Raw genomic sequence first — 14,373 nt, 5'->3', positions numbered from 1 at the left:
TTGCCTGCATTTTCAACTTTGAGATAAAACAGGTCTCTGAAAATGCGGGCAAAACATAGGGAAATGCAGGGGGAGAGTGAAGCATCCTCTGACGGTCAGAAGCAGCATGCATAATCCAAACAAAGACCCAAAGTCGTAGAAGGGGTGACCGTGAGGGAAACAGCCATGCATAAAAGACTTTCGACAATTATTAGTTGGTCTATTCTGGTATATAAGATCAAGATCCGAGAGAGACTGCTTTGGGTGACCCAACAAACTTGGCCTTCACACAGCTGCTGTGGAAGTATTTTAACAGAGTTATTAGGCCAATCAATTTTCACTTTAGGGTCCAAATCTGGAGCTTCCACCATTTAGCCCCTTTCTTTATATTCACCTACGTAGAGGTATCAGAGATCCTCAGATAAACATAAGGTAAAGTGTCTTGCTCTGCTACCTGCTAGGCTTTCCAGCCATCTTTGCTCATTCTCCTCAGTTTATCTAAGCAAATAATAAGAGTTTTATTAGCTCAAACCCAGGATCCATCTAGTTGAACTTCCTGTTTCCAGTAGTGGCCAGCCGGATGCCTGTTAGGAGCCCACAGATAGGGTATGAAGACAATCCAGTATCCAGTATTTAGAAGCATACTGCCCCAAAACATGAAAATTCCAGTTAGCCATCATGGCTAATAGCCACTGACAATCTGGAGGTCTATGAGGGTGAATCATTTTGAAATTTCCCTCCCAATATCTTCCTCTCCAGGATTCCACTAGCTTGAACAGCTGATTTCCCCTCCCATCTTTCATTGACTCTGAACTATTTTCAGCATTCCATATTCAGTCCTCATCAGGCCAACACTGTGTTCTTTTATTCCCTTTTAGTTAATTTATTCGTAATTTTTGTATGACAGGGTCACCCTTGTCTGAGGGTGACTTGGTTTTGTGGCTTTCATGTTCACAATGGGAAGCTATCATGCTTATTCTCAGAAGGAATATGCGGAATCCCTTTTTTAAGAAGTCTAAATTAGTGGCTGTCACCATACCTTATGGGAGTAAACTCGTGTTAATTGTTGCTGTGTAAAGAGGTTTTGTTTTTTTGTTGTGATGTTACTGGCAGTCGTTATCGTTATATGACTTTGACTTCTAGTGCAATCAGGAATGACAAATGATCCAGTCTTATATGAGATGTAACATGTCCCAGTAGAGAGGAAAAACACGGGTTTTGGCCAAATGCACACTTCAGGTGGCAGGTGTACTTTTCAAAGTAAGCCATATGAACAAACCCTAAGAAGGGTGACCCATTAGAAACTTCTAGCCCCCTTGTATGAAGATCATCAAGCAATTGGCAGTTGATATAGCAACAAAACAACACAGCAGGCAAATAGTAGGACCCTCTTCTGGAGCTATGGTTGGAAATTATTGTAGATTGTGTTAGTAAAAAAACAACAACCCTGAGAGCCACTGAATTAGATTACTTTTAGTTCTATTAATTTTCTTCCTCTCTCCCGTCTTCCTAGCGTATCCGTTCCAAGATGGATATTCGTGCAGACTACACCCCAAAAGCTTTGAAAACAGAAATAACTTCCAAGAAATATGAAAAGACCGACTCTGGCTCGTTCCAGGTTGTCCGAGGGGAAGTGGTAAGCCCTTACAACGTGTATATGCATTCCTGGAGTGCTTTGTAGCCCAAGAATGAAAAACCTCTTGCACAAGAGACGTGCCCTGAATACTTTCTATATTACTCTATGTAGATTTCAGGGGGAGGGATGGGGGAGGCTCTCTGTGATCCTGTACAGCATATGGCTGCATGACAAGGCAAGAATAAGCCTGATGTTTTGGTCACACCCTTATAATAAGTATAGAAAGGGGATGCCATTTGCCGGGGTGGTCTGGGCAGTTAAAATGGCTCTGAAACAAGCCAAGTTCAGGAACCCCTGCAGTCCAATGTTGCATGGGCCTCTTGTGTCAACAATGGATATCGGATGATTGGATGCAAACTTGCTGGTAACTGGTTGCAGTGAAAAGGAGGCAACTAGTGAGCTGACAGTGATTATCCAAGCCAAGTAGCCCCTTAGACACTGGCAGAGTTGCGTGGATTGGGTCGGTTTATCCTTTGTTGCCGGTGCCCTCTAGGGTAGTGGCCACTATGAAATTTCCCTGTAAGTTAAATGTCTAGTTCACCCCTGGCCATTTGCTGCTAAATCTGGATTAGATCCGAGTCTACGTTCTGCCAAACAATCTTTCTGCAGTTGCAGACAGAACACAGATTATGCCAGTCAGTGTAACCGTCACAATAACTGCCCATTCAAATCAGAAAGAACATTTCTCCATTTCCCAGACCATCTCCACAAACTTCCTGGAAGTGTCTTCACCCCTTGTTTATCCACGGAGAAGTGGAAGGTTGAGATAGCCCTTGCAATGCAGCTTTTGGAGCATATTATTACGAGCCTCCCACTTCGACAAGAGGCAAAAAATTCTAGAGGTGGCACTTCCTGGGCTGGTCTCCTTTAGAGAAGGGAACACTGGAGATGACATTTTTTAGTACTTGTTTTATTTAAAAATACACAGGTTGAACACAGGTGGAGACAAAGAGGGTCTACAGGGCAGCAGATCTCTTACCCCCAGGTTCCCAGAGGGAGAAACAGATCGTGCACCTCAAGGTGCTTAAACTAAATCACAGCCTCTTTGGGCTCTGTGCTTAGCTGAAGGGAATGGTTGCAGGATACTGCCCCTTATACCTAATGTTTTGATTCTTAGATCATTGGCTAAAGTGGCGTCTGTCTCTTTTGATAACTCCAGCAAAGTGAACAAATTTCTCTCTTCCATCCAGGGCACATATGATGTGCGTGTGAAAGCTCATGAGCACGTGGGTGGAGAACAGGTCTGTGATCTTCCGGAGAAAGACCGGAAGGGTTTTATCCACCTGAAACCCTCTTCTTTCAGCAACAAGTTAGAGATTGACGCCTCAGTCATCTGTGATGCCTGCCCTTGTGAACAGGTACTTTCTCTGGTGCCTGTTTGATTAGAGAATCTCAAGAATGTAAAACATTTATGATATATATTAATACAGGAAGTACAGAAGGAAATGTAGAAGCTGTCATTCTGTTTCTAAAGGATATATAGTTAAGTCTAAAACCCTTGGAATGAGGTTCAGTACCATCTCTTTTCTTCTTCTCTGCAGCAAAAGGAACTCACGTCAGCTAGGTGCGATTTCCATGGAGACTTTGTCTGTGGACAATGTGTTTGCCATGGTGACTGGTAAGTATTATACCAGACTTTATGATCCAAAGCCCATCAGTAGGGGAGAGAAAAGGATTCACCCACAGACAGAGTTTCTGTATACTTGAGAGAGTCACTACCTATTAGGGAGGTCAGCCTCCATGTGGGACATGGGGATTTCCCGGAATTATAGCTCATCTCCAGACTACAGAGGTCAATGCCCCTGGAGAAATCGGATGCTTCAGAGGGTGAATGCGGCATGTATACCCCACTGAGGTTCCTGTCCTCCCCATGTTCCACTCCAAATCTCCAGGGGTTTCCTATGAGGAAAGGTTGAAGGAGCTGGGTATGTTTAGCCTGAAGAGGAGAAGACTGAGAGGGGACACGATAACCATCTTCAAGTACTTGAAGGGCTGTCATATAGAGGAGGGTGCCAAGTTGTTTTCTGTTGCCCCAGAAGGTCGGACCAGAAACAACGGGTTGAAATTAAATCAAAAGAGTTTCCATCTAGACATTAGGAAGAAACTTCTAACAGTTAGAGAGATTCCTCAGTGGAACAGGCTTCCTCGGGAGGTGGTAAGCTCTCCTTCCCTGGAGGTTTTTAAGCAGAGACTGGATGGCCATCTGTCAGCAATAATGATTCTATGACCTTAGGCAGTTCATGAGAGGGAGGGCACCTGGGCCATCTTCTGGACATGGAGTAGGGGTCACTGGGTGTGTGTGTGTGTGTGTGTGTGGGAGGTAGATGTGAATTTCCTGCATTGTGCAGGCGGTTGGACTAGATAACCCTGGTGGTCCCTTCCAACTCTATAATTCTATGAGTTTCCCAGCCTGGAGCTGGCAACCCTATCCTTCCACCCACTGTCGGTATCTGGGGGTGGGAGGGATATGGCAACCCTACCACCTATGCAGAAGTACTTCTTTGTAATTTTTAAAAAGAACAACTCAGAACTGGCCCAATGAAAACCGAGCATTCCCATTGCCCTCCAGCAGCCACAGAATGCTAAGGCAGTTGAGTGCTGATTTTTTTAAATGGAAAATGTGTGTGTGTGTGTGTGTGGGGGGGAAGGTTGGTCTGCTCAGATCCTTAATGGATTAAATATCTTAGATGTGTTGATTAGCATTGGAGGGACATGTGCTGTAACATCCTCACCCCCTTACCAAACTGACAAGCTTTTAAGGGCTCTGACCGCCACAACGGTAAAAGAGTCCAGTGGAAACACTTATTCAGGACTCTCTCAGCTATGCTTGTTTCTGGGACCAAATCTCTACACCCCCACGGTCACTTCAATGCAAAGGGCAACCAAGCCCTCTCTTTCCCATAGAACTGACCATGAAAGGAGAACACAAACCGTCATATTTGTTCACAAGCACACAATTGTATTTATTACTTATAAAATGTCCTCCAATTTATTGTATAAAAACAATAAAGATTAGAATTAAAGACAGGCGCCACCCACAGGGACACAGCCTAAAAATTCCATCTGTTGTGATTTACAACCCCCCCCCACTCACACAATTATCATAGAAAAGGGCAAGAGACCAGTAGTACCTTAAAGACTAACAACATTTCTGGCAGGGTATGAGCTTTCGTGAGCCACAGCTCACTTCTTCAGATACAACAGAATGTGAGTCCATCTGTCCTTAAGTTAGGGTGGCCAGGTCCCTCTTCACCATCGGTGGGAGGTTTTTGGGGTGGAGCCTGTGGAGGGCAGGGTTTGGGGAGGGGGAGGGACTTCAATGCCATAGAGTCCAATTGCCAAAGCGGCCATTTTCTCCAGGTGAACTGATCTCTACCTGCTGGTGATCAGTTGTAGTAGCAGGAGATCCCCAGCTACTACCTGGAGGTTGGCAAACCTACCTTAAGTAGATAGGTCCTCAAGATGTCATTTAGAGGCCTCTTTCGTTCTTTTTTACCTTTCTCCATGTCAGGCGGGGAGACACGTGCAACTGCTCCGCATCTTCCTCTACTGACAATGCAGCTTGCATTCGGCCAGGGGAAGAAGAAGCCTGCTCTGGCCGAGGGGAGTGCCTGTGTGGGAAATGTCAGTGCTACTCTGAGGATCTGACCCAGCGGTTTGAGGGAACGTATTGTGAATATGACATCTTCCAGTGTCGCCGTACCTCTGGATTCCTCTGCAATGGTGAGCGAGACTGTAAGGGCGGCCACCTAACAGTTTACATTTCTTTTTCAAGTTGGACTTCTTCACTTGCTGGGTTTGTCTCCGCAACTGGAGATTCTGGAGGGTGTCCTCATGTTGATAAAGGAACAGACCTCAGGGTGGTCTCCCCACACCTACTACCGTAATTATAATGCCTGTGGAGGGAATTCTTTTGCCAGTAATCACTGTTTCCTCAGAGTTTGTCACTTTGAATCCAGGGCTATAGTCAGCCATCTGCTGGTCACACTAGCGATAATAGATTTGTCATCTTCTCTTTATCAACCTGTCCATGGTATTATGCTCAGAGTAATTTATTTATTAGCCCTGACCTGGATGGCCCAGGCTAGCCTGATCTCATCAGATCTCAGAAAATCAGGGTTGCTGTGCAGAGGCAGGCACTGGCAAACCACCTCTGTTAGTCTCTTGCCATGAAAACCCCAAAAAGGGGTCGCCATAAGTCGGCTGTGACTTGACGGCACTTTACACACACATACAATTTATTTATTGAGGAGCCCCGCGGCACAGAGTGGTAAGCTGCAGGACTGCAGTCCAAGCTCTGCTCACGACCTGAGTTCGATCCCGACGGAAGCTGGTTTCAGGTAGCCGGCTCAAAGTTGACTCAGCCTTCCATCCTCCTGAGGTCGTTAATATGAGTGCCCAGCTTGCTGGGGTTAAAGGGAAGATGACTGGGGAAGGCACTGGCAAACCACCCCATAAACAAAGACTGCCTAGTAAACGTCAGGATGTGACGTCACCCCAAGGGTCAGGAATGACCCGGTGCTTGCACAGGGGACCTTTACCTTTTAATTTATTTATTACAGTTTTATCCTGCTGTTCCTTCTTGGATTTCAGCTGCAGGGTTGTCAGCTCCAGGTTGGGAAGTTCCTGGAGATTTGGAAGTGGAGCCTGGGGAGGGCAAGGTTTGGAGTATAATGCCATAGTCTACCCTCCTCCAAAGCAGCCATTTTCTCCAAGGGAACTTATCTCTGTTGTCTAGAGATCAGTCGTAATTGGGGGGATCTCCAGGTCCCACTTGGAGGTTGGCAACCCTAAGTTCAAGGGTGCACACATGGTTTTCCCTCCTTTATTTTAACCTCAGTTAGGTAGATTAGGCTAAAAGAAGCCTGTGAGGTCGATTAGACTAAAAGAAAATGACTGGCTGAAGGTCTTGAGTGGATAAGAACCGGGGTCTCCTGAATCCTAGGTTTATACTGGAACTGTTATTCCACCATGGTTTATTAGTGAAGAAAAATACCCACATACAAATGTAAGGAATTAACCTTGTTTGGAAGATACATAAGCTGTAGCACTGAGAATCTCTGTTTGTGTTTTCTTTACTTGGGCAGACCGGGGTCGCTGTTACATGGGCCAGTGTGTATGTGAAAGTGGTTGGCAAGGTCCAGGCTGTGACTGTCCAACAAGCAATGAGACCTGCATCACCAACAATGGGGTAGGTGATGTTCTACTCCTTAGTAAGCTATAGTTATAGGCAACAAAGGTCTATGAATAAGGATATGCATTTTTTTAAATTCACTTTGCCTTAGTCTTTAAAAAAAATTATTGGGTGTTATTGTTTAGGGAAGTGCAATGGTGTATAGCCCGATCTTGTGAAATCCTGGAAGCTAAGCAGGGTTGGTACTTGGATGGGAGACCATCAAGAAGACTTTGTAGAGGAAGGCGATGGCAAACCACCTCTGCTTCTCACTTGCCTTGAAAGCCCTATGGGGTTGCCATAAGTCAGCTGCAATTTGATGGCACTTTGCACACACACGTACACACACAAACATTATCATGCATGTATTAAAATTATAGTCATTATTTATTTCCACTGGTTTCAACGGGAAACACATTCATGACTGTAAATTTTTGTGTCCCACACTGAAGGGATTCTCCCAGCCAAGTGTCAGAAAAATAGGAAACAATGTTCCTATCCCATTTTAGATGCAATTAAAAATCTTCCTTGCAGACTAGACAGACAGAGGAAAACGTTTGGCCCCCAAGAAAGTAGGTTGCGCATATATATTAGGAGGATCCTTGTGTGTGGTTTGCCTGTTCACATACAAAGCAGAGATGGGTGTGGGTGCCTGATCTTAAACAAAAACAGAGTATGTGGGTGAAGGGATCTAAACCCTGCTCTTTCCCGTGCCTTACCCTGCTGTGCTGCAGCACTGGAAGAATTTTTATCTCACACTCTCTGAAAGTGAGCCAGAGAGGGGGGGAAAGCTGACAAAAGTGAGTGTGATGTAAGGCATAGGAGGGGACAGTGTGTAACTCCTCTTCCTCAGATGCTTCATTTAAAAAAATAGACCTGTCCACACTTTCTGTATGACAGAACAGTCTTTCTTTTCTGTATCAGGGTTAATAGCTGCTGAGAGTGTACATGTTTCAGAGAGAGAGAGAGATTTGTCTCAAGCTTCCCTGTTGGCTTGTTTATGAAACATCAGGGCAGAAAGGCTGGATATAAAGTTTGTAAAATAAATACATTAATAAATAAAGACATCAAGAGACACTGAGAAATCTCGGGTAGTTCTTTAGTAAGTAAGTAAGGCCCATTTCAAACTGCCCTTATAATCCATTTGAGCAGCCGGTTGCTAACGGATTTTTTGTGTCATTTCAGACACAACCGTCCGATGAAGTTCATAAACATTAATTCCAAATTAGTATTTGTTTACTGTTCCATAGTTAGATATCCCAGGTATATCAACATATAGCAATCTAATGCTATATCACCAGCATTCGATGCATTTGGTTGCTCTGGTGCTATAGCGCTAATCTTAGAGTGTTAAAAACGAAAGCCAAAAAAGAACGCACTCCTAAAAAAGGGGGGGGAAGGTGGCATTGTTTGAAATCGCCAGCCGCGCTTCAGAGTGCTTTAGAGGCGGCTCATAGAGAGATTGAAATGAGCTGTATGAAACTACCATCCCTGTATCGCTTTACTCGGAATTGGGCCAACAATGGATAACATCCGGTTTAGAACGGTCATCTAAAAGGGGCCTAAGTAAACGGGTCTGATTTGTATCTTGTGATATCACTTATATACTGCTGCATCAAAACTTGAACCTAAAATACTTCTTTTAAAATTATCATGATAATACGTAATCTCAATTTGAAAACCTGAAAACAGTCATTAACATTCAGAAATTTGTATCTGGCAATTATTTCATAGGAAATTTGCAAAAATAACCATATTATGGGTAGTAAAATGCACAGGTATGCCATAGATTAGGCCTTCCTAGCCTTTACACATTGAAGAAGGAGGGCATCTTTGCTCTTTATCTTTCACAACTGCATATGATAATGCATGAGAAAATAAACTATGGTCATTTATTCATGGCTGTTTGCTGCGGTTTCGATGCTTTGTTGCTCTGGACCTTATTTTTGATTTTTCACAGCTGCCCCGAATTGGCCCATAAAATTCGCAGCATCTCATCAGCAACTCAAACCTGTGTTGCTACGATCTTTCCCTTTGCCTCACCCTTTCTGCCGGAGGGTCCCGTGAAAAACTCCCTGGAGTCAGATTTCTTTTCCCCGCCCATCCCAGCAAATGTCTCCTCCCTCTCTTACGTCTCCCCACCCACAGGGGCGGCTATTGGCCAAGGGTTCTTTTTTTGTTCCGACCAGAAGCCCGCCCCTTTTCGTGCGCTTTGCACGGCCACTAGATCCGCGCTTGAGTGCTGTACCAAATCCAAATCTCTACTGCAAGATTACAAGAGATGTGTGGCCTCCCATGCATAAATGGTCCTGGGCGCTTTGGCTGATGCACTAATGAAGAAAGAAAAAATAAGGGGGAAACAAAGAGGTGGAGGTGAAGAAAAAAAAGGTGCGTGAGCGTAAATCACGAGGGGAGAAGTGAAAAGAACTATTCCAAAGGGGGACGAAGCAACAAGTCAGGACACACCATCAAAAAGGGGGGGGGGAACTAAAAGAGAAACAAGGAAAACGGACAGAAGCAGAAAACAGAAGTCAACGGGAAAATGAATCCAAAGCTGAAAGGGGGGTGGAAACCGTGCCGAGTCAAAGCAGAAAGGGAGACAAGGGCCGTTTACACAGGAGAGGTTTTGCCTTGGACTTGCCGCACTCTCTAGATGCACATTTTCCCCATCCAAATTCTCAAAACTCTGCATTGGGGGCTTATTGTTGAGTTTTGAGAATTCGGATGGGGAAAATGTGCATCCAGAGAGTGGCAAATCCAAGTCAGAACTCCACATGCATTCGGATGCATGAAAGTGGAGTCGAGCGGCTTGGAGCCCGAAAGGACTTCTCCTTCCCCCTCTCCTTCGAATGCCTCCCCTCTACGGAGCTGCGATGGGCGGAGTTGTCACGGAGGTGGGGGCGGGCCTCAACAGTGAGCTTGTCGGCCGGAGGAGGGCTGAAAGGTCAGGGGCAGACACAACCGCTGTCAAATGCTGCGGCCTTTTTCTCATGAGTAATCCAAGCTACATCGGGCTTTATGAATTAGATTCGATTCCATGAATAACCTTTTTTAAGTTCGGGGGTATTTTTTTTTCTCCGCCTCAAGAGAGCAGCAATTTTTTGAGTGAATAATTGACCTATGTTTGTTGTCACAGTTGTTCAGTTTGGTTAGTATTCACAACTGACAGCTCACCTTACATTTATTTAGATGTAGAAGGAATCTTGAGGTATTTTAGTCAAACCCTCGAGTCATTTTATTGTCATCTTGTTCCAATTGTAAATTGTTTGTTTCATTCTGCCTCCCATGGAACTGACCGCATGATTATTGTCAACATGATCTGTTTGCCTAGTTAAGCACAGGTGTAAGGAAACAGCCCTCTTCTATCCTAGGGCTCTCTTCTTCCTTTTTAATTTTCCTCTTGGAAACAAGGACAGAAGTCCAAAGTCAATTTTTTAAAAATATTTGAATACATCATAACCTACAAGAATGAGCATAAGTAGTTGCCCCTATCTCTTGCAGATGATTTGTAATGGACGTGGGATTTGTCAATGCGGCGTATGCATCTGTGAGAACCCTACCCTCTATGTTGGACCCACCTGTGAAGTCAGCTACGCCTTGGTAAGCTAAAGGGCCAAGCTAGGGTTGCCAGGTCTGGGTTGGGAAATACCTGGAGATTTTTGGGGTGAAGCCTGAGGAGGGTGGGGTTTGGGGAGGGGAGGAACTTCAATGCCATAGAGTCCAATTGCCAAAGCTGCCAGTTTCTCCAGGTGAATTGATCTCTAGCTGGAGATCAGTTGTAATAGCAGGAGATTTCCAGCTATTTCTGGAGGCTGGCAACCCTAGGCCAAGCTAGTGGTCATTTTTGATCTGGTATTTAGTGACCAGTATTCTTAGGCCGTTAACTCATGGCTCCGCTCTCATTGTTTTGATGCTGGAAAGGTGCACTTTTTTTGGTCTGAATTTAAAAAATTAAATGCGCGAAGCACCCAGCGAGTGCTCTGAGCTCCTCCACCCCACCATCCCCTAGGTGGAGGTGAGGGGAAGCCAGCAGTGGATGGAGGTGGTGGTGACTCGTGTAAGGAGTCGCCACCGCTCTGCCATCCCCCTGGGTGGAGGCCCTCTGCCTCCTCCTCCCATGTCAGTGGTGGTGGCCTTTCTCTTGGCCCTCCGCCTTCTCCTCCTGTGGCGGCATGCGCGGCAGTGGAAAGTCTCTTGGCCCTCCGCCTCTTCCTCCTGCGACAAGGCTCCAAAGTCAGGAGTCGGGCTGCAAAGGAAGGGTGGGAGGGGAAAGGAGTGTCGGGAGAAAGGGGAGTCGAGTTGCGCGTTGACACACACCATATAACCCAGTGGGTTGACGCAAATTTTTGTTTAAAATCACGACAAGGCATGGATTGTTTAACCCGGGAAAGTAGCGGAGGGAGGTGGGTTGATTGCGCACTTGGGAGGCAGCCATGCATTTACAAAACAGAGATTCGCCATACACTCGGGAGAAACTAAAGACAAACCAGCCATGCGTTTTTGGCCATTTTGTCTTCCTTAAGAAGGTGCTGTGGCTCAGAGATAGTGCCATCTGGTTTTTAGGTAAAAGGTCCCAGGTTTAATCTCTGATATTTCTAGTTAAGAGCCAGGAAAGCCACTGCCACTCAGGGTGAAAACGCATGGTCGCTTTAGCCTCCTTTATTCCCTGTTTCAGCCAGGATTCAGCCAGGATCGAATGCACGTTCAGCGAAAACGCATGCGTTTGATCCTGGCTGAATCCTGGCTGAAACGGAATAAAGGAGGCTAAAGCGACCGTGCGTTTTCACCCTCGGAGTAGAAAGACCACCAATCTGACCTAGTATAGGGCAGCTTCATATGTTACTGTTATGTTCAGTGAGAGATCAAATACATTTTAAAGGAACACAGTGCAAGTAGCAAGATGGGCACATAGGGTTGTCAACAGGCCTGGAGAAAAATGTCCTGTCCCTTTTATAGAGGCTTAATGGGATGTTATTTACTAGGTGATGTTATCTATCTCCAATCCATGGAAAGCTTCAGCTGCTCATTTCTATACCTTAACCATGCAAACCTGAAGGGAGGGCAGAGCCGCTTTGGAGCCAGCGCGACCCCAGCACCAGCGTCTGTGCCACTTGCGCCAACCAAAGTGTCACATACTCTGGCGTAGGGCAACTTATGCCAGCTCCAAGGAGTAACACAACAGCACAAGCCTTGTGCACTGCCGCTGCCTCCCCACCAGTGTTTTTCTGGCACAAGTGCTTGTGCCGGCATCCGGGGGCCATTTCTGGGACATTCCTGGGGGCAGAATTGCCTTTAGGCAGCCCTTTTGCCCTGGGAATGTGCCATTTTGCAGGCATCGAGTTACACCTGAAAAATAGCTGGCATAGCCCTGTGAAACTCAATGGGGAAGTTTCACGGTGGGGGGGTGGTTAAATGCATTTTTAACTCTCTTTTTTCCAGCCCAGAAGTCTCTCAGGAGACAACGCGGCTGCAACATTCCCAGCCGTCCTCTAGCTACTCCCCCCTTCAGAAATGGGCTGCCCACCTCTACGTGACAGGATATTTTTCTATAGGCCTGCTGGCAACCCTCTGCATGCGGTGGAAGATGATTATGCCACACAAAGTCACAATGCCCTGCTCTGTAACTCAACAAAATGTTTAATGTAGGCCTATACATCACGTGCATTTGGTGTGTTACTTCATATTTCCACTTTGACTCCACGGGCACGTTCATACATCCTGAATTCACACTTCCAATCCACTTTCAATGCACTTTGGAGCTTGATTTTACAGAGTGAAAGGGCCAACTCCATTTGCAAATGATCATTAAAGTGCATGGGAAGTCGATTGAAGGTGCATTATTCAGGATGTGTGAAAGCACCCCACATGATAATGTGTTCTTTTCTTTCCATCATTTTGCTGATGGGGAAAATATATGTAATTTTCTTATGTACTCATCCAAGGGTCAGGTGTCCATTCTTCGTGCCAGGCTTCTTAATCGGATGCCTTCTGTCTGTTGAACAGGGCTTTCAGCATGTGTGTGAAGATATCCGCAGCTGTGTTCAATGCAAGGCTTGGAAGACTGGAGAGAAGAAGGGGCAGAATTGTACAGGCTGTCCTTTTGATATTAAAAAGGTGGATGAATTGGAAAAAGGTACAATCACTTCTCTGCCTCTTTGACAGTCTGACACATGCCAAAGAGTCTACATAGAGTCATCTTGTACGTAGAGTCATTGGGAAGAACATAAGAACATAAGAAAAGCCATGCTGGATCAGACCAAGGCCGATCAAGTCCAGCAGTTGGTTCACACAGTGGCCAACCAGGAAACCACAAACAAGACAACTGCAGCAGCATCCTGCTTGGGTTCCACAGAAAATGGTTGTCCAGTGAAGGAGGTAGAAAATAGTCATAGAGCTGATTTACACTGTTGAGTCCATCACATAATATCTGTGTGATAGCTTAGGTGTGGGAAATAGCTGTCACTGATCAGCTAATCTAGCCAGAACTCCTTTATCCTGCGAACACATTACTTATTGGTTGAGGCATAATGATTAGCAGTGTGTGTTTCCTATAAGCAGTGATAGACCTTTTCACACCCTCAGGAAACTTGTGAAGTGACCTCAGAAGAAGCATGAGACTGGGCTGCAGCAGCACAGCATTCTTGCTGGCCTTCCCTTGTCCTGATGAATGCTTTGCATGCCTCTGTGTTTATTTTCTTAATTTTATATATTTATCTCCCTGCTTTTCAGCTGGATTGGTTCCCAAACCCTACACATATATGATAATGTTTACTATGCTCATTTGCACAGGGTAACTATTATACTGATTGATTGTACTTAGGGTTGCCAGGCCTGGCAACCAGTGGGAGTAGAGTTAGGTTGCCATCTCTGGGTTGGGAATTACCAGGAGAATTTGGGGGTGGAGCCTGAGGAGGACGGGGTTTGGAGAGGGGAGGGACTTCAATGCCATAGAGTCCAATGGCCAAAGCGGCCATTTTCTCCAGGAGAACTGATCTCTATCACCTGGAGATCAGTTGTCATAGTAGGAGATCTCCAGCCACCACCTGGAGGTTGAGTAATCAAAAACTGGCTCCAAGTGCACAAGGAAGGCAAGGAATCAAAATAATGCACTTGTACAGCTAACAATAAAAGCACAGACTCAAACTGAAATGCAATTAGGTCTATTCAAAAGAACAACCTCAATGATAAGAATAAATACGTGCTCAAGGAGCAAAAGACAAAAACCAATCAATATTCACAGTTACAGTATCCCAAAGGTACAAGTGCATTATTTTGATTCCTTGACCACCTGGAGGTTGGCAACCCTAGAGTAGAGAAATGGGGAGGCAGCTGTCAGTGGTGGTGTGAAAACATCTCTCTAGGAATTAGCAGAAACTCTATGGAAAAACTAGAGCATTTTGAAGATTCCTAGAGAGATGAGATGTCACTTCTGGGTTTACTCAGATATGAGGTCATGCTGTCACTGACAGGTTTTTTTTTAATCCTCCCTCCAGTGGGCACATGACAACCCTAATTGTACTTATATTTAGATTAAACATTAGGCAGTGTTTGTAGAGGAGGTTTCAGTTCATCAAACCTTGTCTTC

General features: G+C 45.3%; 1 protein-coding gene across 1 annotated transcript in view; it reads left to right on the top strand.

The window, feature by feature from the left end:
* ITGB4 (integrin subunit beta 4) overlaps nt 1-14,373 on the top strand; it is a 101,262-nt gene that overhangs the window by 37,683 nt on the left and 49,206 nt on the right. The window contains exons 10-16 of the mRNA XM_056858023.1: nt 1,493-1,615; nt 2,806-2,973; nt 3,157-3,233; nt 5,127-5,338; nt 6,703-6,806; nt 10,290-10,388; nt 12,792-12,921. Of these exons, the coding sequence (XP_056714001.1) occupies nt 1,493-1,615; nt 2,806-2,973; nt 3,157-3,233; nt 5,127-5,338; nt 6,703-6,806; nt 10,290-10,388; nt 12,792-12,921 (913 nt within the window). The remainder of the gene's footprint in view (nt 1-1,492; nt 1,616-2,805; nt 2,974-3,156; nt 3,234-5,126; nt 5,339-6,702; nt 6,807-10,289; nt 10,389-12,791; nt 12,922-14,373) is intronic.

The sequence above is a fragment of the Euleptes europaea genome, chromosome 1, assembly GCF_029931775.1.
Source record: "Euleptes europaea isolate rEulEur1 chromosome 1, rEulEur1.hap1, whole genome shotgun sequence".
Classification (NCBI taxonomy): Eukaryota; Metazoa; Chordata; class Lepidosauria; order Squamata; family Sphaerodactylidae; genus Euleptes; species Euleptes europaea.
This window is presented reverse-complemented; position numbering and strand designations above follow the sequence as displayed.